This window comes from Schistocerca piceifrons, chromosome 3 (assembly GCF_021461385.2).
Source record: "Schistocerca piceifrons isolate TAMUIC-IGC-003096 chromosome 3, iqSchPice1.1, whole genome shotgun sequence".
In the NCBI taxonomy this organism is placed as follows: Eukaryota; Metazoa; Arthropoda; class Insecta; order Orthoptera; family Acrididae; genus Schistocerca; species Schistocerca piceifrons.
Genome location: NC_060140.1, coordinates 419,995,280 through 420,020,656, shown reverse-complemented (window position 1 = coordinate 420,020,656; position 25,377 = coordinate 419,995,280). Strand labels below are relative to the sequence as shown.

Genomic DNA, 25,377 nt, shown 5'->3' with positions numbered 1-25,377 from the left:
CGTTTCAAAGACGCACTGACGACGCCATCGTCCACGGTCTCAGACACTGAAACGTTGATTTCCTCAACAGTTAGTGTATCATCTGGACAGGACGAAGAGTCCCGTTCCGACGTCGTACGGCGCCTACTATTGCATCGTTTATGGGAGCGTTGTTTACGTAATCGTCCTCCCGTAAGCGAAGGCGGGGGAAGTCGCACCGGTCAGGTGGAAAGGCCGCCGTCGGGACAATCAGAGTCGACAGTGGAGTCACCTTCTACATCAGCGCCGGCCACGGGCGCAGCCGGAGGAACCACCTGAACTGAGGACTTGGCTAAAGTCACATTCTCAGTCACTTTGTCCGCAATCGGTTCAGGAGGGATCGGAACAGTATCCATGAGCTGTTCATGTGACTCCGGGAGCCACCATCGCATGTGTGATCGGAAGTACCGTAACGACGGAGGAAGTACCAGTCCTGCAGTTGGTGGCTTTATCCTTCCCTGCAGACATTGAGATCTGATGTGTCCCTCTTTTTCATACCCAGAACAAATAAGCGGCTGTCCGTCGTACATCATTATACATCATTACGGCCCGACGTCCGCTAATGGTCAGAATGGTTGCGTAGATCAATTGTGGTCTGACGCACCCCGTTAAGAACAGTTTATGTGCGTAAATGGGCCCAGTGCTCTGCCTTACGATCGCGAACAGCACCATATGGCCGGAAAGCCGCTATGACGTCCTCTGCAGACACCTCGAATAGCGGTTCGAATATGCGAATAGTTCTAACAACGAGTCCAGGATGTTCGACGTCGACCATGCCGACGATACCGTCTGCGTGACGGTAACGGAGTCCCTGTTTGGTCGCTTTCAAAACGCGCTCGCACGCAGCGCCATTGATTATTTTAACTTAAACGGTGTTGCTAAGAATCGAGAGGTGGATACCCAGAAGTTGTGATGGCGGGATCTTCGCATCCTCGCGGAGAAAACGTCCACATCTAAGGCTTTCCGTCTTTCATATTCTGGGAAAAAGTTGAAACGGTATGTTGATTTCCTGAACTTATTTACCATGCTCTCAATGCACGCAGGCTGAGTCACGACGTAAACAAACACGAGCTCACACGCTTCGCAGGCGGAAGTAGGGCACGCCCACACTGGGCGGCCGCTAAAGCCAGACTGACGTTACACCACGGGTTCTACTCCTAGATCCCCATCGACCTTTTTCATTACATTTTGCACGTCGGCCATCCCTCCTTGAGGTCACTCATCTTTCAATTCCTCCTTAGGAGTGTCGACCAGAACTCTACATGACACTACTCCTCTGCAACATTTCATGAAGTTGTTTAGTTTCGTTTGTATTGCACGTTCTTCAAGGTATTTATTCTTCCGGAGGTTTGTCACATGTTGGGAACTAGCAGTTTCAACCAAGAGTGTTCCATTACTCAGTAGCATTAATGGTTTTAGACTACCTGCGATGCCCTCTAAAATTTTTAATGTAAAAAGACGAAAACTTCTCACTGTTTCTCTCTTTCCGCTTCACAATCGAAAACAGATTTTGACTACAGCTTTCGCTCTGTTAGGTGTTATTCCATCGAGAGCCCAGTGTAATCCCCGAGGCCGAAAAACTGGCTATATGAGCCCTCTTGTCTGATTGAGCGCTAGTACTTACCAGCTGCCCATTCATACTGCTCAGAGGAGAAGACTTTCGACGTTTCTATCTCGGTTCCACGAGCAACTGGCGAAATATAGGTCCACCTAGACAGAGCCCCGCGTGCCTAGGTAAGCCTCATTCGACTGAGCTTCTGCAGTTTCCCAGAGTTTGCCTGTTAATGACTGTTCCAAGTCAACAGCCATGCATCTCATCGGAGTGCAGATCATCTTCAGATGAGGGTTTCTTTTATAGAGAGTTTTAGCAGTATCACGATCTAGATGGTCTAGCGAAGATCTCCGTTCATTGCGACACCCAACGTTCCACCGCCGCGCGATACAGTACTCGCTGAAGAATGCCCAGAGCTTACGGTGACAGAAAAGTGCCAGGACCTCCCAGTTTGCAACTCATGAACCCTAGGCTCACCAAGCTCATATCCTGCAAACGAATACTGAGCTCCTGAGGCCAACGCTGCATCACTGACCTTCGTAGTTCTGTGACATTTCCTCACTTCAAATATAACAAATTTGGAACCAAATTAAGTTTTTAGTGCCTATCAACATGAATTCTGACAGAAACAATACACGTGTAAAGTATTTTTCATATGTGATCTAATAGTCATATCCACAGATGACCAGATGGATTAGGTATTTCTAGATTTTCGAAAAGTATCTGGTTGTATACCACATAGACGTCTAGCGAAGGAACCCGTTCGTGTGAGACTTTGTGACAGTTTTTTCCACTCAATTGATTACCTTGACCAATATGACTCTGTACATAATACTCGATGCAGAATCTTTCATAGAAGTAGTTTTCGGGATACAAGAGGTAATCGCTTATGTGCATGTGTCTTATTAATGACCTCGTTAGTGTTCTTACTTGTGAGCTGTCGATTTTCGCAGACGTTGTTGTTGCAAGAAAGATTTCATTAATGCAGGATTATCGGCCCATAGCTAGTCCAAATATTAGCAATCCCTTCTTAATAAGCTGTAAAAACAGGCTTTTTTCCCCTTAAATACTGTAACTCGGGTAAGCTTTCAACACACACCTCTGATGGAGTTCATTCTTGCATAGTGCTGCCGCTAGTGATGGTAGCCAGAAGTACACATGAAACCAAGCCATTTTGTTTTCAGATGAAAAAACTTTCTTTGTAAATTTTTTGGAAAATAATTTTTTTAATACACGGACGGAAAAAAATCACAAGACCAAAAAGTTGTGCGACGTAAAAAAAGTTGGTAGACGTGTTTCTACATATGAAACGTGATGTCTATTGAGCTTTATCGCCAGTCGCATAAGAGTGGAGCTAGTAGCACCAATATGAGGTTGAAAATCTGGTTTGCAGTAAATACCTGCTGTAACGGACGTGTTTGTTACTGTTGAGACTAGACATGGTGAGTTGATGCTAGTCAAGAAAACCTTTAAGGCCACAAAGACGCCTTTACCAACATCTCATTGAGTTTGAGCGACGTCATGTAATAGTTCTACAGGAAGCTGGATGTTCCTTTCGCAACATTACAGAAAGACTTAGCGGGAATATAGCCATTGTACATGATTGTTGGCAACGATGGTCACGAGAAAGGGAAGTCCATAGTGTCCGGAGTATCGCTCTGGAGCATCGTACTACATGTGCAGCAGGAAGCTGAGCACCAGTTGAGACTACAGTGACACAATGATCTATTACAAATCCGTTATTTCAAGTACAGCTCTGTGCATTCCACTAACCCCAAACCCTCGCCATTTTCTACTTCAGTAGTGTGAAGCGAGAGCTCGTTGGGTTCGGGGTGGATGTCTATTATGTTTTCTGACGAAAGCTGCTTCTGTCTCGGTGCCAGTGATGGTCGTGTGTTGGTTAGAAGGAGGCGAGGCGAGGGCATGTAACCAGCTTGTCTGTGGCCTAGACACACTATACCTATACCTTGAGCTATGATCTGGAATGCGAATTCGTATAATAACAGGAGCGCTCTTGTGGTTACCCAAGGCACCCTGACTGACTGTTGTGCTGCCATTCATGAACAGCATTCCAGGGGGTGTTCTCCAACAGGATAACGTTCACCCACGTACCTCTGTTGTAACGCAACATACTCTAAAATGTGTCAACGTGTTGCCTTGGCCTGGTCGATCACCAGACCTGTCTTCAATCTAGCACATACGGGACATCATGAGACGACAACTCCAGCGTCATCCACGAACACCATTAAACGTCCCAGTATAGACCGACCAAACGCAACAAGGTTGCAACTCCAGTCCACAAGCTGACTTCCGGCACCTGTGCAACACAAATTAAATGGTTCAAATGGCTCTGAGCACTATGGGACTTAACATCTGTGGTCATCAGTCCCCTAGAACTTAGAACTACTTAAACCTAACTAACCTAAGGACATTACACACATCCTTGCCCGAGGCAGCATTCGAACCTGCGACCGTCGCGGTCACGCGGTTCCAGACTGAAGCGCCTAGAACCGCACGGCCACACCGGCCGGCTTGTGCAACACAGCGCATAGATGTTTTCATGGTTGCATTCAACATTCTGAAGGTTATATCGGTTATTAAAGTAACAGCATTTCATATTTGCAATGGCTTATCTGTCGCTTATTTTAACCTGTAATCTTGCTAATTAATCATTTACATATGTAAATTAATTACTCTCCATTAATTACTTTTTGTTGTTGCGATCTTTTTCCGTCAGTGTATAACACACAGTTACTCAGAGTATTGTATCAAATATGCCATGACTTGATTTCTCTCTTACCACTTAACTTGCAAGTAAATGTCTAAATGCTTCAACTAATTACTGTTATTAAAGGACATTGTGTTAAATTTAATTTTTGTTTCCTGTTTTTTTTTCCTCATTTAGTTCTGTTGAATCTTTTGTGTAATCAAATGGGTAAAAGCTTTGGTTGGTTACCTTGTTTAATGCCGTTTAATTTGTTATTCATTCGTGTCTGTAGCAGTGATGTTGAGGATGGATCTATAATTATTTGACTTTTGAGAATATTAGAAAAATAAATCTTACCAGATTTTTGCAAAATCTGTGACAAATATTTTTCTGTGTATGTACAGAACTCATAAAACTTGCCAAATTTGCAACAAATTTGTACCTGTGTGTCAAAGAAACACTAAGTCATCCCATTTTTCTTAACAGAGGAGTTTATCTTCACGTACCTGGTCTTAGAATTTATGCCACAATGCTGTCCTGAGCTTGGAGTAACTGTGTGGCAATTAATATTCCATAAACTGAACATCTCATTGGACAAAATTAATTCATTACTGACAAAATTAAAGGATAAATATTATACTGTTTATTAATACTGTTTATTTTTAAATTAAATGCTGCAGTACGTATTTGTATAAGGTCATATTACGAAGAGTACTAAAAGTGGCAAAAACTAACTTAGTTTTGCTCCAGCGAAATAAAATCTGTCCACTTAAAGAAATGTAAAATTTTGTAGCCAATGACTACGAGTCTTATGAAGCATAATCATAATCAGCCGGTTACATAAATAACTGGCAGTAACTATGCTCGGGGAAATGAAGTTGACAATAAAATCGGCTCCATTTTAAAGGACGTCCAACGTATTACATCAAACGTATTGGCACTAGCGAATATGGCAACCATCAGCTGTTGAATGGAATGACCACGAGGGAAATTTTTGCCGGATTTCCCGTTTATCACGAGCGGTCGCCTTACCATTTGGCTATCCGTGCACGACTCATGGCCACATCCAAACTTCCATATGTCGTGAACCATGTGTCTGCAACCTGTATTCGTACAGCCATTATGTATATTCCCCTATGTGAGTCGTGCGGAATTTGGAATCTTATAAAAAGGGACCAACACTTTCGAGTACAAAGTTGCTATGAGATTTCAGGTTGGTGGAACATAATACGCAGTTTCAGATTGGTCGAAATGGCAGTTTTAGCGGGTTCACAGCACGGAGGAGCGAAGAGCAAAGTATCAGCCACACTTCTCTGCCAGGAGCCATAGTACACAGACATTGTCGTCGAGAAGAGCAGATGACACTTGGTCACTGAGAGGAGTAGAGAACAGACTTCGTCACTGCGAGTGGAACAAGATTCACGAGCAGACCGGCCGCGCCATGCCAGCGTCTGTCCCCGCCTGCGACCTCACAACGCCTCGTCTCCCACAAATGATGTAAGTGTCGCAGAAATGGCGAACGAAGTTCGTGCGAGATGATAGGTGCGATGGTTCCGATTAATAGATCAGTCACTGTTTGGTGACTTTTCGGCCATGATTTTACTCTCAGAGGTTCTATCTCTATCAACACTTCAATTTCGTGATTAGCAGGCAGTTAACACAATTTTTTGTTTGTTCACTCTGCTTTATCAGAGCTTTTCCGGTCCTTACCCTCTGAAAATCCAAAATTATCATATGTTCATGTTTGTATAAGCTCGATGAGTATTTGATCCTTGGTTGCTATCAGCAATCATTGAATTTACAACCAACAAATGTACGTAACTTGCAACGTTTGTTTCATTAAAGTAGCTGATAGTCCCCATCACTACCTAGTAATTATTAAAGTTTAATCAGGGCACACAACTACAGTCCACGTGTAAGGTCCAACAATTTCCTTCCGTTTCCGTGCACACTGTTTCTTTACGTACTACAAGTGGACCTTGGTAGAGGACTTGCACCTTGGGAGGGAATACTCATTGCGTATCAGTAGCAAAACAGATCGACTAGGGCCTCACCCCAGTGGCGCCTTGCACCATCTACTGAACTCCTAGAATCTCACAATTGTTCGTTTTATTACATGGCATCAACGAAAACCAGAATGGAGCGATTTTGTGGACATATAGATGTGATAACATAAATTACATAAATGCCTCTGTTGGTATCAAGTGAGGCCTTCACTGAGAGTCCATAAGCGTTGTCTAAAAGTACTGTGACCTGTGTTTTGTTTTGTTTCGTTTTGTAGTCTCTCAACGATTATCGGACACGCAATGATGTATGACCGGAAACGTCGTCATTGGGAAGAGTTAAATCTTTAACAGTCACAGTGCCACGGTTTGAGTGGTTACTGTCTCACGCTACGAGGAAACGAACTGCATGCAAGAAAGCGGAAAGTCCTCTACCCACGAGTGCGTGTTCGGTAGAAGATATATAAGCGTATTCTACTCCAGCTGATTTTGGCGAACACCTCCACAAGCATTGGTCTTAGTACCTGAGACCGCATCAGTCTTCCAAACTATGTACAAGAAAATAATATCGTTAACATGGTGGGATATCCGTAAATAGGTGTTCTACACTTATTGATTACGTCATGTGGTGTTAGTGATTCGAGGCTCTAACAAAGATATAACGTTTAGATAATAACGTACACTTAACGCTTTAACGCTTTACAGTGTAACAATGAAATACATCTCAGTGTGCATGCTATGGGAACCACAGTGAATACACCTACTCAGTTTATAATGTTTACAGTGGGGTATGAGATGGTGAATGTTTAACCAATGAATCATGAGGAAAACAGTTATACATGGTAATTCCAATTGTTTATCAGTGGTATGTAAAGTACACTACCAGTGTCACTTACAGAGGAGGAACCAACACGCACGTATGCTTAACGGAAAAAAACGACGCCACGATTCAGTAGAATAAAACAGAATTGAAACTCATGCAAGAAGAATTATGCTAACAAAACTCTCGTCATCATTTTCTCATACTGTGGTCCGTATCAGACTGCATGAGTTATAGTGCAAAGTACCCCACGATTCGTTACAACTTTATTTAGTTAGAACGAGTTAGAGTGAAACATACTATTAGACTTTGCATGACGAAAAATTTTCCTTCCAAACGTGCGATATCCCTCCATCCCTGAGGAGGAGAAGTATATATGACTCTCTCCTAGTACCTACCGCGTAATTACCATGACAGTATAATTAGAGGCCGGCCGCTGTGGACAAGCGTTTCTAGGCGCTTCAGTCCGGAACCGCGCTGCTGCTACGGTCGCAGGTTCGAATCCTGTCTCGGGCATGGATGTGTGTGATGTCCTTAGGATAGTTAGGTTAAGACTGATGACCTCAGATGTTAAGTCCCATAGTGCTTAGAGCCATTTGAACCATTTTATAATTAGAGGTTAAGTTTAAGCAGACAGCCATCATTTCATGTTACCATAGCGAGTGGAATAAGATGGTGCACTTATCATAATTCTATTCTAATCACCCTTCGGCATAGACCGTATGGAGGCATTGGGAGTACGAGTGTGAATGTACCAGAATCTTAATATTTTATAATCATGCCTATAGTACTAATTTTCGCATATGAGCTGCGTGAACAACATACTTCGTTACACATTCTTACTCTCTTCAGTTGGTTATCTGTACCACAGGAAATAGGTACGACTTGACTGACCGAACATCACTTGTAGACTTCTGTAGTTTCTTAACGTAAGAAGGAAGATTCCACGAATGTCTTCCGCTTATAATATACGAAAACTGCAACTACATTATATCCATTCCAAAACACCATTTCTTGCGTAAACTTTGGATCAAAGTAGTCTCATAACACATAATTATCGACATAATTATTGACGGAGAGTTCGAGAGTAACAAGTGGTCGAGCGACAGCCTCAAAACACAAACCGTACGACTTGGGAAAAATACCTGACGGAATGACGACGAGGTAGAGAAGTATCTGGAACGAGTGTTGGTATTAAAATATTTTTGATTTTCACTGTTGTTTCCATTTCGCGACCGATCGGGGGTCGGAAAAAATGGTGCTCGTACATGACCCACATAGGATATTCGTGCATTTCTTAATGATTATCTATAATCCAATAAAGAATACTCGGTTCATTGAAATAATTCTTCAAGAGAAAGTTGAATTCATCAGTCATCAGAATAGAGATAATAAGTTATGGATTATTCGGAATCCTTTGAAATAATGCCTCACTAGTTCGTAAATGGGATTCTTTGTTCCGTTCGCTCAATATTTGAAAGATTTTATTTTTTTGTGGGTGGAACTTCAAATCGTTTTGTTATATTCGTAAGAGAGTTGCGCCGTGCAACGTGTCAGAGACACAAGTGGCCAAGTGATGGTCTCAAAAACAGAAACCATGTGACTTACTAGATTTCAGACTCTACTGTGTGCTCAGTATTCACACGTGTTCTCACAGTTTCACATTTCCACATTGTTTCGTTATTAGTCGTCTGTCAACTACCTACTACATTTCCCACTGAGTTACAAGCTTTGAGAGAACCAGTCAGACCTCATAATTGTTTTCAGCCTAGTTTATTTTCATCCTGGACGCTGGACAACAGTTATAGAGAACATTCTGCAAATTTTATCCATGCTATATATTCGCTGTTCCACAGCGACTCATCAAAATGTAGTATCTCCTGATAGGTACTGCCATACTTGCAACCTCTAAAAGTTGATCATACCAACATAGAAATGAAACATTCACAATGCTCCAACATAAGCGTCAAATGAGTAGCGTTATCTTTGGTTGAAATGAGTATAATGCTTTAACCTATCCTCTTTATATATGGCCTTGCTTGACGGAAAAAAATACCCTTCAGTACATACATACACACACACACACACACACACACACACACACACACACACACACACACACACAGAGAGAGAGAGAGAGAGAGAGAGAGAGAGAGAGAGAGAGAGAGGGAGCGGAGAGAGAGAGAGAGAGAGAGAGAGAGAGAGAGAGCGTGATGGGATGGATACAGTCGTGGATATTCACATTCTGTTTTATCTGCTCACGATCTGAGTATTGACTACGTAAAAAACCATCAGAGTATAAAAGTACAGGGTGAGTATTAAGTTCTCTCTAACTACAAAAATTTATTTCTAAAGAACTATATACAGCTATGCGATTTGTTGCAAATGGTGGCTTAATTCGTCAAGTATTTTATGGGTACCTTTCTGCATGTGCTTTCCTCTCTATATTGTTACGGTAGCGTAATTTTGGCATGGTGCAGTTAGAATGGCGTCTGCACGGGAGAAAGCGCAATGTGTTTTGTGGTTTGTGGATACACGGTTCCCCTTACGTTCACCGACAGTTCCGAAGTGCCTATGGTCGAGATCCATGAGAAGTGAAGAGCATGGTGAGGGGAAGTTTAAAAAGACTGGCAGTGTTGGCGACAAGCAGAAAACAATAGACCTGAATTGAGCGACGACACTCTTGGTTACGTGCGTGCAGCATTTCAACGCAGTCCGCGGAAATCGACGGGGCGAGTTTCCACAGAAACGACGAAATGCTGCATTACTATGCATACAAAGAGGAACTTATACGAACTTCGCAGCGAATTGCTAGACGCAGACGTGCTGTTTGCTAGTAACATGCTGGAACGAATCGAGCATTCGATGAAGCAACTTTTCCCATCTCCGGGAGAGTAAACACGAATAATGACCAAATTTTTGGGGTACTCTAAAGGAATTTAGAGGTGTTTCCTGTTATTAATAGAAATCTACGAACAGCTAAGGCATGATGTAACCAAATGTGGACTCAGTCGTACAGAATCAGTATCCGAGGATCCCATCTAAGTGCCTATTCACAAACAGTAAAAGTCTTACAGGCGACCGGAGGATAACGACAGTTGCTTCTGCTCTACGAGATCAACGAGATTTCACCACTACAAATTCAATATTCTTTTTAGGTTAAAATCTTATCGCCGGACGTTGTTTGGTGAAGACTGAATGGCATATGCCATGTTTTTAAGACTGTGGAGGTACAGTAAGAACAGTAATTCGTGCTCTAGTAAATGAGACTTTCAAACATTAGCAAGAGAGTTTTTGCTTATTCACGACACAAGCGTAGAGCAGTAGACACAGACGCTGGTGGATTTCTATTATCTTCAAGTTATAATATATAAAGATGTACAGTATACAAACAATAGTTGTTTTCTTTTCACCATTAATTGCATCTTCAGTACAGTATATCTGCACACACAACAGCAATATAGAGAAAGACAATAAGGGATATACTGTAACGTTCTATGGGCAAAAAAATGGAGCACATGTGGAAGTGTATCCATGAAAAACTTTATGAGTTAAGCTATCATTTGCAACAAACCGCTTACCACTATCTAGAATAGTTTCTAAAAATAATTTTGTGGCCAGAGAAGGAATTTATGCTCATTCTTTACTGTCTCAATTCTCCTTCGTATCTTAATGGACAGCGTGTCTGGCTATTATACGGAAGATACGTGTACGATTCCCGGTACAGCCAGAGGTTTTTCCTTGGTAGGAAGACTGGAACGGGGTGAATTCAGCCTCGTGGGACCATAGAGGAGTGAGAAATAGCGCCTGCGAGGTCAAGAAACCCAACAATAGCAGGGAGATCTCTGTGCTGAGCACACGCCCCCCCCCCCCCCCCCCCCCCCCCATACCGCATCCAGTGACGCCACTGGCAGAGAATGACACGGGGGTTGGTCGATTCCGATTGCCTAGCCGGTTCAGAACGCACAATTGTATTGTCTCGCTGCTTACTACTCAATGATCATGTGGGTCTATGGACTACACTAGGGGCGGCCAAAAATTTGGCTAGCTGGCTGTGTCTCGGCACGAGTGCCACAGCGATCTGCCTGTCGGGCCCGTTTCCCCCACGGCCACGCTTCGCTGTCTCAATGTGAGGAGAGGGAAACTGGGTACGTGCTGCATTTGAATAGCAATGAAATCACACTGCCTACGACTTGGTTTTAAATTTCACATTTCTCAACAACAAAGATTAATAACGAAACAAATTTCCAGTATTATTTAATTATTTTTCGCGTGCTGAAGTCATATAATTTTCATCTGGTACAAACCGTCGCCATATGGACAGACGCAGAGAATTTCACAAATTATCTCACACGGGTTGCCACGTATTCGTGACATTTTTAGTTTCATAACCTATAAAAACGTCTTTCACACACATATGTTGGTCTAAACATTGTAGCACTACTACAGCCTCGTTATGAAGACAAAAGCAGAGCAGACGTGCAGGACAGTTTTAGCATTATAGGGATTTGTCTCCAAAAATCCAATTGCCTTGCCCATCAATCAGTTACATATGTACATGCACAGGGGTTCTGTCAACTGAAACGGCAAGCGGTCTCGAAAACAAATGAAGTGGGAAGGTCCTCAAAACGTTTAGGTAACTATCCTTGCAGTACTTTTAAGGTCACAATGAATTGTTCAAAGCTCCGATTTTTCTTAAGGCCAGTTATCTTAGGTAACTGGACTGTGCGTCAGATTGTGTCCCTTCTACAAACCCATTTTCTTTTTAAATGCATCCCCATCAAATCAGAAAGTTGTTTATCTGCTTGCGATGTGTTACTGTGGGCAGTGTACAGTCAAGTCCACTTAAAACGAGACGTCTTCAAAGTGCTAATGTTCATTCCCGCACTCCTGTTTCCTTGATAAATTCAACAGTATCGTCTTTGAAATCGAAAAATCGTTTCAGGCATGCCCTTTGACTTAACCAACGTGCTTTGCAGTAATGTATGAAATCTCCATACTCATCGTTCAGTTCCATCGAAATCTGTTGTATCTGACAGCAGAATAATCCGTGCGGTGTCAGGAATTTTACTATTCGTACCACCAGTTCCTACACGTTATCCATGCCTGCAAATTTAGCACAGAGTGCTTCTTGAGGGCTAGAACAATGAATGTCGTCTGTTCAATAATTGTAATTTTTTGCTCTTTCGTTGGCAGCTATATCGTTAAATTTTTCTCCGTGCTATCGTAATGTATAGTGAATGAAGGCTTTCATGACCGGATGACATAGCTGCTGGTAAACCTTTCGGGATGTGAGGCCGTGGTCCAAGATACTCTTCTATTCCTAATGTTTCGTCCAGGACTACGCTGGACATCCTCAGAGGCGCTCCTGCTCTGAGTTTTGCAGACTGACCGGTCGATCGTCCTTGAGTGACATAAATACTGCTGAAAAGGGGGCGTGGTCAAAGTAACACGTGATGAGCAGAGATAATCTTTGTCAGAGATAAAACTTAACTATCGATTGTCATCTTGTCAAAGATAAAACTGTCTAGCGATTCTGTAGAGCTACGGTCCATATGTCGCTAAATTTCATTGCCTCCTCTTTCCTGTTAAAATTTTCCTGATGCTTATAAAGTTCAATGGCTTCTCTAGATAGCGGTGGATAATAATTTGACGTTGCAGATAAAATTTCTGTTTCAGAAAACTTCACTTCGTTGTTCCATGACCGATGAGCGTGCTATGCTACAGCTGATTTCTCTATTTTTTCTAGTATTTATGTCGCTCTCGGACGTCCGACCGGTCAGTCGGAAAGACTCAGCGTAGGAGCGCCTCTGAGGATGTCCAATACAGTCCTTGACGAAACGTCAGGAACAGAAGAGTTTCTTGGACCACGACCTCACATCCAGAAATCTTTAACAACAGCTACGTCGTAATGTTGTTTCATAGCAAATTCGCAGTATTCTTGGCTTAAATTGAGAGTTATCAGCCCTCTCTTCTGTCAGTCCTACTCAATTTAAAGGCTTGTGACGACGGATCGCTAGCCTGCCTCTTTTTGTGCAAACAGCCCTTGGATCTGTGAACGTTCTCTGTGACACGAATAGCCAAGGGTGAGCAACGCAGACACCATGATTCTGCCGAACTGAAGAGCACAATACTCAGTGAAATGTCGCGCCATTCCGGGTACTTCCGAGGAGGATCGAGCAAATCCGAGACAGGCCGGACCTCGGTGCGCCCGCGGCCCGCACACCGTGCACGCATGAATTTTGTTACGCCGTGGCCGGCCCTGGACTACACATACGAAGTTAACTAATCATCTCTGCAAGGTATCTGACCACGTTAGCCACGTGATCGATTCCTTAACGTATCATTCTTACATCCTACACCATTTTCGAGCAGAAAAACAGCGGAAAGAAACAGCTCAAAAACGTCAGTTCTGCCGACGTCACGTTCTTAGAGTCAGAACTCGTGAGACCTGACACACCTGAATACGTCTCCATAGCGGCGGTGCAGTTCTCGGAAGTGCTCCAGCAGCACAGGCAACTTGCGGAAGTACAGGACGTTGCCGAGCAGCGGCAGCGGATGCGGACCCGGGATGTCGGTGCGCGGGCGGTTCATCCAGAGCCAGGCGCAGAAGGCCAGCAGGCCGACCAGCGCGTAGCCCACCGCGGCACAGCAGGCGACCAACACGCCCATCTCTGTCCAAGGAGACTGGAGGGCGGCAGGGAGCCCGAGCGCCTATAACAGTGCGTACTCTGGAGTTGCGCAACGGCGGGCACACGCTCTGGAGTCGGGACAGGAGGGCACGAGAGAAGGACATCCAGCGACTGGCTCCAGCCGCGAGCTCACAGTGGAGAGGCTGCCTTTCGACTCAATACGGCCCTCCGAATGACGTACCTTTGAGGGATCGCAATGCATGACTTTCATTACCGTCTAACATGCAGTTTTTCTTTAATTTTTCTGCAATCGAAGACTCGTTTCGATTTGCAGACAAAACATGAAAGGTGTCTTCAATATAATTTATCGTCTGTCTCAGAACAGTCGTATACAGAATTTGTTAACATCCATACTAAAAACTCAACTTATATCACCCCACTGAAATACGGAATCAGATTTCAAACAGATGTCCCAAATATCTCAAAACATCTATATCTCGCTGGTGAACATGTAACTGTTCGTTTTTCCTGCGTTCTGTTCGAGATTGGAACGGTGAGGAGTAGCATGTAAACTGCTGAGTAATCATGTAGATGTAGATGCAGATCCAGATGCTGCCGGAAGAGCCTGGTGTCGCTTAGCTTCTGATGGACTTCGCACAGACTGCGTCTGTCAAACAAACTCTGCTGCAGGCTGAAATGGAAGTATTTATACTCCTATCTGTAAGGTATCTTATGACAGGAAGTAAGCTGCCATCATGTAATCGAGTGTGGTAACGTTGCGTTGTGCTAAACCAACTAGCAGCCCAGTTAACCACCGGGGCCAAAACACTGTGTTGGGGGTGCTGCACAACCACTATTACAGCGCCCATTTAAAGAATTACATTGTTGCCCGGCGTGCACATCCCTTGCGTGGTAACAACCATCCGCCTGAAGATCCTGCCGCATCAAGGAGTACTGTACAGTAAGGTCCGAAACTCCCCCCCCCCCCCCCCCATTTCTTGGTCATGTCGTATATTTGAACCTCATATATCTCTCATTTCTTTTCAGCTGGCAAACAAAAACACCTACAGGGGGGGAAGAACGAGTTCTGGCAAGTGCATCGGTTCATGTTCGTGCACATTCCGAGAAAACCATAAGAGATGTGCAACGGGATTTTGCCGCACGATTCCATAAAGAAGCTCCACAAAAGCGAATGATAGAAACAGAAAAATTTCAGAAATTTATTCTTTTTGTATGGAAAGAGAGCGAATCGGCAATGAACAAGACAACAAACATGTTCATAAGTGACGGTATCTGTGACGAGATCTCCTATAGAATTATTGCGGAAAAGATCTGCTCAATCGGTAATTCCAAAAACGACTACGCTGATATACATGGAAAAAGATGTGTAATTAAAATCTTTTTTGGCCAACTTTCGTAAAATAGTTGCGTGATGAGCACATGTGGCGAAGACACGAAGCTACCTCAAGATTACTCAATGTGTTTATGACGCTCCCACAGCGGGGCAAAGTTTTATTTTCAGACGAATGTGCAATTTATCGACTTGTCGGAATAAGGATATTTTTTCTGAAGCAAGAACAACCCATGTTCTTCTTCTTCTTTTGTTTCACCCTCTTTGAGGTACGCTGGGTCAATCATTTTTTTGTGCGTTGTTCTTTTCTTAGGACCCAGTATTTCTTCATTCTTTCTGACCTTCTTTTCCTCTCTTCTTCCGAGATGAAGGGTTTGGACTTTTGTGTAGATTTGTCTTGGAGCTTTATGTTTTCATCTTTAGTAATTAATTTAGCTGTTCGATCGATAAGTGAATTTTCTGAATCTTTAATTCTACTAGATCTTTCTCAGTTTCTTTAAACAAGTTGGGTTTCGTTTTGCGGTTACGGAAAAAGTCAAAGGTTTTTTTTGGTTAATCTGTTGGAATTCATTCTGAGAAGATGACCCATAAAAATTTATCCTCCTTTCTCGCATAGTATCTGAAAGTTTTCCAATTTTCTTGTAGAGAGTTTCATTTTTGATGTACATAATCTTGAAATTGTGGTCCTATGATTTTTCTTAAAATTTTTCTTTCCTTTAGCTCAAGTTTCTCCATTTGGCCTTTGAAATTCATGTTTAGTGTTCCTGTTGCATACAGTGCTCCTGGCTTAATCACGGTCTTGTAATGTGTAACTTTGGACCGACATGAAAGGAATTTTTTGTTGTATGTTTTTTTTTCGTTGGAAGGCCAATTCAAGGTTATTTTTTCTGGATTCCATTGATTTGCTTTTCCCAGCATTCCAACTAAACCATTGTCCGAGATATTTGAATTCTTTCACTATTTCAATGTCTTGTTCTTGAACTTTGAGGTATTTAGATGAGTGCTTGATGTTTGTCAATATATTAGTTTTTTCAAAGGAGATGTGAAGACCTATTATAGCTGCTTCTTTCTTTAGTTCAAGAGTTTCCTCTCGTGCTTCTTCCATTGTTTCAGAAAACAGGGCCATATCATCTGCAAAAGCAATGCAATTTACTTTAATGTTCTTCTTTTTGCAACCCAGTCTTATACCACTCTTAATATTTGTGTTCCATTCTCTGACTACTTTCTCAAGTGCACAATTGAACAGCAACGGTGAGAGCCCATCCCCCTGTCGCACTTCCGATTTTATTGCAAAGGGTTCCGATAATTCCCCCATAAATTTAACTTTCCAAAATGAATTTGTAAGGGTCGCTTTTGGAGATTAGTTGCATTCTTATCCCGATCCATTTCTTCCAGATAATAGAGCTTCTCTATCAATAGAATCGTATGCTTTTTTTAAATCGATGAAGGAGATTACGTATGTCTTTGCCCTTGATTTTTGGTATGCCATGATGTTATTTATTATGAAAAGTTAAAGAATAATGCTCTACATTTTGTGATCTGGGCTGCAGTGTCAGTAGACACCTCATGTTTTTCGACAGTGCAGTGAATCAACATTATTCCAGAATGAGATTTTCACTCTGCAGCGGAGTGTGCGCTGATATGAAACTTCCTGGCAGATTAAAACTGTGTGCCGGACCAAGACTCGAACTCGGGACCTTTGCCTTTCGCGGGCAAGTGCTCTACCAACTGAGCTACCCAAGCACGACTCACGCCCCGTCCTCACAGCTTTACTTCCGCCAGTACCTCGCCTCCTACCTTCCAAACCTTACAGAAGCTCTCCTACGAACCTTGCAGAACTAAAGCACTTGCCCGCGAAAGGCAAAGGTCCCGAATTCGAGTCTCGGTCCAGCACACAGTTTTAATCTGCTAGGAAGTTTCAATCAACATTATTACTTGCAAATGTTGCGTGAATAGTTTATTCCAGAGTGCCAGAGACTGAAAATTCCTGCTGACAGTTGAATTCAATCAGAGGGAGCTCCTACCCACTACGCTCTTCGTGTTCGAGAATTCTTGGATCAAATATTACCTCAGAGGTGGATAGGGAGAGAATCAGCCGATCGGGTGGCCTCTAAGGAGTCCATTTCTGACATCACATGACAGTTCCAGGTGGGGAATCATTAAGCACCATGTCAAGGAGCAACGATACCAGATAATTGACGAACTGAAGCAAGCTGTTAGGGAGGCATTCAAGTACATCAGACTTCCTAGAGCCGCATCATTATGTGCCGCGACAGCGATGGTGCCCATACTGATGTTCTAGATCATTAAACAAACTGGATCGTAAAGTATCGACGTTTGTCACACATCTGTTGTGACAGATCGAAATAAAGAAAGAAATCAGTAAAATAAATAAATAACTACACATCATGATCAAACAATATGGGGGTGACGGGACTTTCGGACCAGACTATATATATACACCTTTTATTGGAAGTAAGTCCATGTCACGAGACAGACCTCCGTTTCTTAGAGTATACGATATGTCAGACTCGAGGAGTCAGTCATGATTTAATAGCAAAGGAGTTGTAATATTATCGTTTCCTGTGCATTTTCCAAGTACAACACCAAAAATTCTTGCCAGATTATGCATCTCTCAAGGGTACCACAGATTTTCATACTACGATGGTTGTAAGATCATTCGGTTCAGTCACTTTCCCAAGACGGTCTTATCAGACCCAGAAGGCAGCATCCAGTCCGCGGGTCATTCAAACAAAACAGAAACGTGTCATTACCTCACGTAGGAAGAAGTCACAGAAAAATTCGTCACACAAAGAAGTGCCTGGCAGGGAACAGGGTAAAGAACACAACAGAGAGTTGTTTCGGTCACTTGTCTCCTAACTGATCTGATGCAGCCTGCCACTAGTTCCCCTCCTGTGCCAACCTTTTCATCTCGAAGTATCACATGCAACCTACGTCCTCAATTATTTGCTGGGTGTATTCCAATCTCTATCTTCTTCTTCGCTTTTTACCCTGTACTGTTCCCAATATTAACAGGGAGGTTATTCCCTGCGTCTTAACACTTGTCCTATCATCCTGTCCGTTGTTCCTGCCAACGTTTTCCATCCATTCCTTCCCTCGCCGATTCTACGGAGGACCTACTCATTCCTTACTTTGTCAGCCCACGTTAGAAACACATCCCAAATGCCTCAATTCTATTCTGTTCCGGTTTTCCCACAGTCAATATTTCAGTACTATACAATGCTGTGTTACAAACGTACATCCTCAGGAATTTCTTCCTCAAAGCCTATATCTAATCTTTATAGACGAGTCTGGACCAGGAATGCTCTCTTTACCAGTGCTAGTCAGCATTTTATGTCCTCCTTGGTCTGCCCATTATGTGTTGTTTGGCTTCCTAGGTAGCAGAATTCCTTAACTTCGACTACTTCGTGATCCCCAATTCTGATGTCAAGTTTCTCACTGTTCTCATTTCTGCTGCTTCTCATTACTTTTTTCTTTCCTCGATATACTCTCAATCCATATCTTGTATTCAGTAGACTGTTCATTCCATTCTTGCAGCTCTTCTTCACTTTCACTGCGGATAGCAATGTCATCAACGAATCTTATCATTGATTCACCCTGACTTTCAGTCCCACTCTTTAACTTTCCTTTTATTTCCGTCATTGCTGCTGCGATGTACAGATTGAATAGAAGACGCGAAAGACTACATCCCTACCTTATATTCTTTTTAATCCAAGCACTTTATTCTTGGTCTTCCAATCTTACTGCTTCCTCTTGGTTCTTGTACATATTGCGTATTACACGCCTTTTCTTATAGCGTACCCTATTTTTCTCAGAATTTCCAACATCTCGCATCATTTTTCAATGACGAACGCTTTTTCCAAGCCAACAAATCTTACGAACGTGCCTTGATTTTTCTACAGTCCTGCTTCCGTTTGAAACGCAATGTCAGAACAGCCTCTCTCGTGCCATTACTTTTCATGGAACCAAACTGATCATCAACTAACAGATCTTCAGTTTTCTTTTCTATTCTTCTGTATATTATTCTTCTCAACAACATGCACGCATGAGCTGTTAAACTGATTGTGTGATAATTCTAGCATTTATCGGCTCTTGCAATCTTCACAGTTGTGTGAATGAAGTTTTTCCGAAAGTCTGATGGTATGTCACCTATATCATATTGTTGTGTGAGACTTCATACACAGTGGTAATGGGAGGTGGGCTACAGACTGGTGTAGCCACTGTCGCCATAGGAAAGCTGTATAGGTGTGTAAGTGACCGCAAACAAGTTGACACAATATACAGAAGATTTGCTTAACTTGTATTTTTCCAAGTGTACGACGAATCATTACAATTAATGGAGGCGGCTTTCTGAGCTAAAGCAAGAACGGTAGTGTCGAGGCCACGACTAGGTGGCGTCAGTATAGCATCACATAGAGAAGTGGAACCGAGTAAGAGTGGCTGTGTTGCTGTCGCCGGCCGTCCAATATCGCGGCAGTAGAGGGCGCTCGTGGTACAGAATTGCTAGAGACCTGACTCGGTGGGCGCGACATTGAGTCTGCTAGACCCTGCACGATGGCTATGGACATCTGGCGGAAACTTGTAATTCCGCTGCCAGCTTTGATGCCCATGTTGTGGTATTGGTACTTAATATTACACATACATTCTATGCGCCAATGAATATTCATTTTGTTGCCACTTCCCCAACCGATTTTAGAAATTCCTATGGGATGTTATCTATCCGTTCTGTCCTATTTTATGTTAATCTTCCAAAGCTCTTTTAAATTCTAATTCTAATTCTAACACTGGAACTAATATATCTTCCCCATCGACCCCTGTTTCTTCTTCTTTCGTGGCGTAAGGTGAGTCCTCCATCATAAAGGTCTTAAATGTTCTCTTTCGACCTATTCGCTCTCTTCTCTCAGTGGAAATCCCGTTGCACTCTCAATGTTACCGCCCTTGCTTTTAATTTCACCGAAGGCAGCTTTGACTTTACTATTTTCTGGGTACATTCTTCTGACAATCGTTTCTTTTTCGATTTCTTCAAATTTTTCATGCCATTTCGCCTTAGCTCCACAGCACTTTCTGTTTACTTCAGTCCTATGTGACTTGCATTTCTGTATTCCTATATTTCCCCGAAAATTTTTGCACTTCCTTCTCTCACTCTTTAGATGAAGTATTTCTTCTGTTGACCACGGTTTCTTTGCTGTTACCTTCTCAGTACATATGTTTTTCTTCCCATCATCTGTCATTGTGCTTTTTAGAGTTGTCCATTCCTCTTCAACTGAACTGCCTCCTCAAAGAACCTCAAGTGTATCTCTTCATTCCTAGTACCTCTGTATTCCTTTTCTTTGCACATTGATTCTTGCTGACTAGTCTCTTTATCTTAAGCCTACCCTTCATTATTACTAAATTGTATTCTAAGTCTGTATCCGATCCTGGATGCGCCTTACAATCCAGTATCTGGTTTTGGAATCTCTGCCTGAGCATGATGTAATCTAACTGGAATCTCTGCGTATATCCCTTGCTTTTGCAAGTATAATTCCTCCTCTTGTGATTCTTGAACAGTGTATTCCCAGGTACTAGCTGAAATTTATGGCAGAACTCAGTTAACCTTTCTCGTTTACCGTTCCCACTACCAAGCGCATATTCTCCCGTAACCCTTTCCTCTACTCCTTCCCTACAACCGCATTCTAGTCCTCCAAGACTATTAGATTTTCATCTCAATTTACGTACTGAATTACCTGCTCCTCAAATACTTTCTCTCTCTCTTCATCTTATGCTTGTGACGTTGGCATGCATACCTTAACTATCGTTGTTGGTGTTGTTTTAGTGTCGATTTTGATGAGAACAACCACTATCACTGCATCGTTCACAGTAACTAATTCTCCGCTCTACCTTGCCATTCATAACCAATCCCAGTCCAGTTATATCATTTTATGCTGGTGTTAATATTACCCTATACACGTGTTGTCTTCTTTAAATTTCACCTGACTCATCCTCACTGTATCTAGATTGAGCCTTAGCATTTCCTTTTTCAGATTTTCTACCTTTCCTACCACGTTCAAACTTTTGACATCCCACTCATCGACTCACAGAACGTTACCCTTTCGTTGGTTATTCTATCTTTTCCTCATGGTCACTTCCTCTTGGCAGTCACCTCCCAGAGATCTGAATGGCGGCCAAGTCTGGAATCTTTTGCCAGTGGAGACATCATCATGACACTTTTTCAGTTAAAGAGCACATGACCAGTGGATGCACATTACGCGTTTTTAATGCAGTGGTTGTCTGCTCCCAGTAGCTTAGTGGTCAGCCCGACAGACTGTCAATCCTAAAGGCCCGGGTTCGATTCCCGGCTGGGTCGGAGATTTTCTACACTCAGGGACTGGATTTTGTGTTGTCCTAATCATCGCCGAAGTGGCGTCAAATCGAAAGACTGCACCTGGCGAACGGTCTACCCGACGGGAGGCCCTAGTCACACGACATTTATATTTAATGCAGTGGCTTCCTTTGCCTTCTGCATCCTCATGCCGTTGATCATTGATGGTTCTTCCGCCTTTGAGGAACAGTTTCCCACCCGAAGGGCAAGAGAGTGCTCTGAATACCAGTCCGCTCCTTCGTCCTCTGTAACAAGCACGTTGCCACAATGAAGGTGACTTCTTATGTTGGACGTCTTCGGCCGCCACTGCTGACGATTCTTCTTCAAAACTTACAAATATCTGGATACTCACACACACACACATCATATTTCCTCTGTGGATAAACACAGGTTATCATTACTAATAGAATAGAATAGAAGCTACATGCAATGACAAACGTAACGATAAAGGTATTCAAAACACATTCTCGGACTTCTTGCCGCATCATTTCAAAGTAAATCCTGGAGCTCCTGAAGAATTCTGGTCTACCAGATGACGTGATCAAAAATCTTAGAGCACGAGCTCCCAACCTCCTCGGTTGCACGGATCCACAAAGAAGGTATTCCATTGAGGTCAATTGTTATCGCCACAGTGACTCCTGCCTACAGGCTAGCCAACTGTTTAACTAAGTTGATGACTCCGAGAGCTGGCCGCTGTGAACACCACAAAGTTGCCCCAAACAATATTTTAGTCAGTGAGGACGTGGTCTCACTATTTACAATAGGGCACGTTGAAACTGTTGGCAGAGAATTTTCCTCCTGAAACGATAAAATTGTTCGTACATGTTATGACAACCACCTACTTCTTGTACGACGATAAATTTTACGAAATAATGGACGGAATGGCTGTGGGTTCTCCGATGTCTCCAGAAATGGCCTCCATTTTTCTTGGAATATTTTGAATGACATTCATTAAATTCGGCTCCCATTAGACCATCTTCATTGTATCTTAATGTTGACGACACATTTATGGTCTGGCCACATGGCGTAGACGCCTTCGAGCACTTCCAGGAACATATGAATAACTTGCACCCAAACAACCAGTTCAACGACCAGGCAGAGAAAGGGAGAAGGCTGCCGTTTTTAGAAGTTTTGGCGCAACAAAAATCGGATGGTCGTCTCGGCCACTCAGTGTACCGCAAGCCGACGCACCCTGATTTATAACTTAGCGCTCAGAGTTTTCTCCTTAAATACACTGGTAGATAGGGCTAAAACCATTTCTGACCATGACCACTTGGATAACGAAATCGATCTTCCGAAGTATGTGTTCCGAAAGAACGGCTGTGGGTCACGTGATATAATGCCAGCGTTGTTCAACAGAAGAAAACTTGAACGTTTACGTAATGAGTCAGTTATTGCACTTCTTCCCTCTGCAGAGTTACATTCAGAAAAATAAGCAGAATCCTCCTACTAAGATAAAGCAGATGCTACGCCCCGTTAGAGAGAGTCTCGGCCTCAGGATTCCTGGGATTTACAACATCCCATGTGAGTGCGGAAGCAAATACATCGGTAGGTCCATCCGTACCGTTTCCGACCGCTGTGCAGAACATCAACGCCATTTCAAAATCGACAAGTGGAGAAATCTGCAGTTGCTGAGCACAGCCTTACAAACGAACATACATATTGGGACTCTATAATTAAAGAGGCTGTAGAAATAAGGACGTGTGAGAAAACCTTCAACCGTGACCGGATATAATGTTAGTGGTGCGTGGAACCGAGCTATGGGTACAGAGAAGAGCCAGAGATATTCGTCGCAATGTTTATGGCTACGGCGGAAGCTACCGACCAATCCGATGCCGTCTTTGAGCTTTATAAGGCCACCACAGCGACGATTTTGACAGTCAGTTGCTCCTGTAGAAGACGATGGTGGATTTCGTCAAAAGCTAGAGGTTTAACCCTGAACTGATGTGGCAAGAGGTGCGAGAATGTTTTGTAGGATAGTGCCGTGCCGAAAGACTTCATTCTCGTATTCAAAACACACCCGAGGTTAACGAACAATAAATGTAGGAGATGACCCAAAAAGTAACAAACCGATAAGTTAACAAAGGGTCCGACTGACCGAATCTCATACGAAAATTTTTGACGTCGTTTCCGCAGTTAATCTTTCCTCGAAAATATGCAGTAAATAAAGGTAAAAGAAACGAGGTACTCTGCGGAAAAGATGGTTCTGATCTTACTGCTGAAGGCAGTAAACGGAAGATCACTCACCTAGTCCAGCTAGTCATGCACACTCAAGTATGCCAGAGTTGACAATCATTCAATTCGGTATTTTGTGTTTGATAATAACGTCCTGTATCACAAGATATGAGCGATATGAACATTATCTCTCCGATGTAGTCGCTATTTCAGTTGCTTCTGAGAGTGGTTCTACGAAGGAATAACTCCTCCTCCAGAACAAAAGAACGTCTGATGATAATGCGTACAGTAAACTGCAAATATAACGCGAGAAAGCACTGCACCCTGGAACTAACATACGGCTTTGAACTATCGTTTTCAAATGTTCATCTGTAAAAATTTGAGCGACTGTAAACGCCTAACAAATTTAAGTTGCTTATTTATTGAACAAGCTACTCCGTTTCTTTCTCTACTGTAACCATGTGGAAAATAACTAACATGTTCCCTGTATTTCCCTGTCCTCGGTAACTGAAAGATCGCAACACACTTACGTAACATAAAAGTCGCAGTTAATGCTGAAATTAATGTCCATGTTAATTTCAATCAACTCGGAACATTGATTTGAGTCGGAAACGTGTTAACATCCAGTTAGTTGACCTTAAAATAAAATTTTCTGTCGTTCACATCGTTTGATGTACGGTTCAAACCGTTTGATATGTTTCCGCGAAGTTTGACCTAGTCCAAGGATATCACTGATGACAAACACGACCTTGGCGTTGCCACTTCTTGACCCCCGTTTAAGCATACAGCTGCAGCTTAAAGCACTGCGCCAGTTATCGGACCAGTAATAAAAGCAATTACGCAGTCCTGTTTCACTCAAAGATAAGTATAATAGCATCAAGCTCTCCAATGACTTCTTTTGCAAACCTTCTTGGAGAGTGAAAGCTGAAGCTGAACAAATTCGACTCAGTCTCAGATTGATACACGTTTCTTACAAAATTATTCGTTATGGCCCCGCCGCCTTCTTTATCGACAAATATAAAGTGAAAAAACGACATCATTGATACGAAACAGCATATCAAATGAACAAATAACAGCGATGATTAATTTTATTTAGGGCAAAGCGACTAGTTGTTTAGTAGGTTGTTGGTCTTACGTGTGGTCCTTCCCAATGTTAGCACTATAATAGTTCTTCGCACTACAATGGCGTGCTTAAGTTAAGGACGAAAGTAGCTTGCACTTGAGTTATCACTGACAAGCAACGTAGGTCGACGAAACTTGGACCACATACAGAAACAACAGATAGAACTACAATATAATGCAGAAGGTAAATGAAAGAAATATTCAATGAGACGAACAGAAACGACAGTTTCATTCAAAAGCTATAAAATCAATGAAGTAACCGCGCTTTTTGATGGTCCCCTGGACAGTACAAAAGGCAAGACATGATTCTTAACAGATTATGTGCTCACAATGGACTGCAGTGCTTGCTCTTCAAGTGCGATCACGCTGTCCACAAGGTTGATAAGGAGTTTCGGTGTTAGGTCGTTCTATCCCTTCACCAGCGCGATTGACTACTCCTAAATGGTCGATGGTGCAAGTGCACGCTCTGCAATACGCCTCCCCAGTGCTTCCCATACGTACTCCATTGGATTTCAGTCGGGGAAATGGGCAGGTCAGTTCATTAGCCGAATATTCTCTCGTTCCAAGAGGTCGCTCATTGTTATCCATAAAAATTAAGTCAAGGCCGAGTACCCGACT

At 42.8% G+C, this 25,377-nt stretch overlaps 1 protein-coding gene across 1 annotated transcript in view; it reads right to left on the bottom strand.

Moving 5' to 3' along the window:
• Positions 1 to 13,772, bottom strand: part of LOC124788707 (cytochrome P450 4g15-like) — a 182,319-nt gene extending 168,547 nt beyond the window's left edge. Inside the window, exon 1 of the mRNA XM_047255987.1 lies at positions 13,561 to 13,772. Coding sequence (XP_047111943.1) covers positions 13,561 to 13,772 — 212 coding nt within the window. The remainder of the gene's footprint in view (positions 1 to 13,560) is intronic.
• Between the last annotated feature and the right edge of the window lie 11,605 nt (positions 13,773 to 25,377).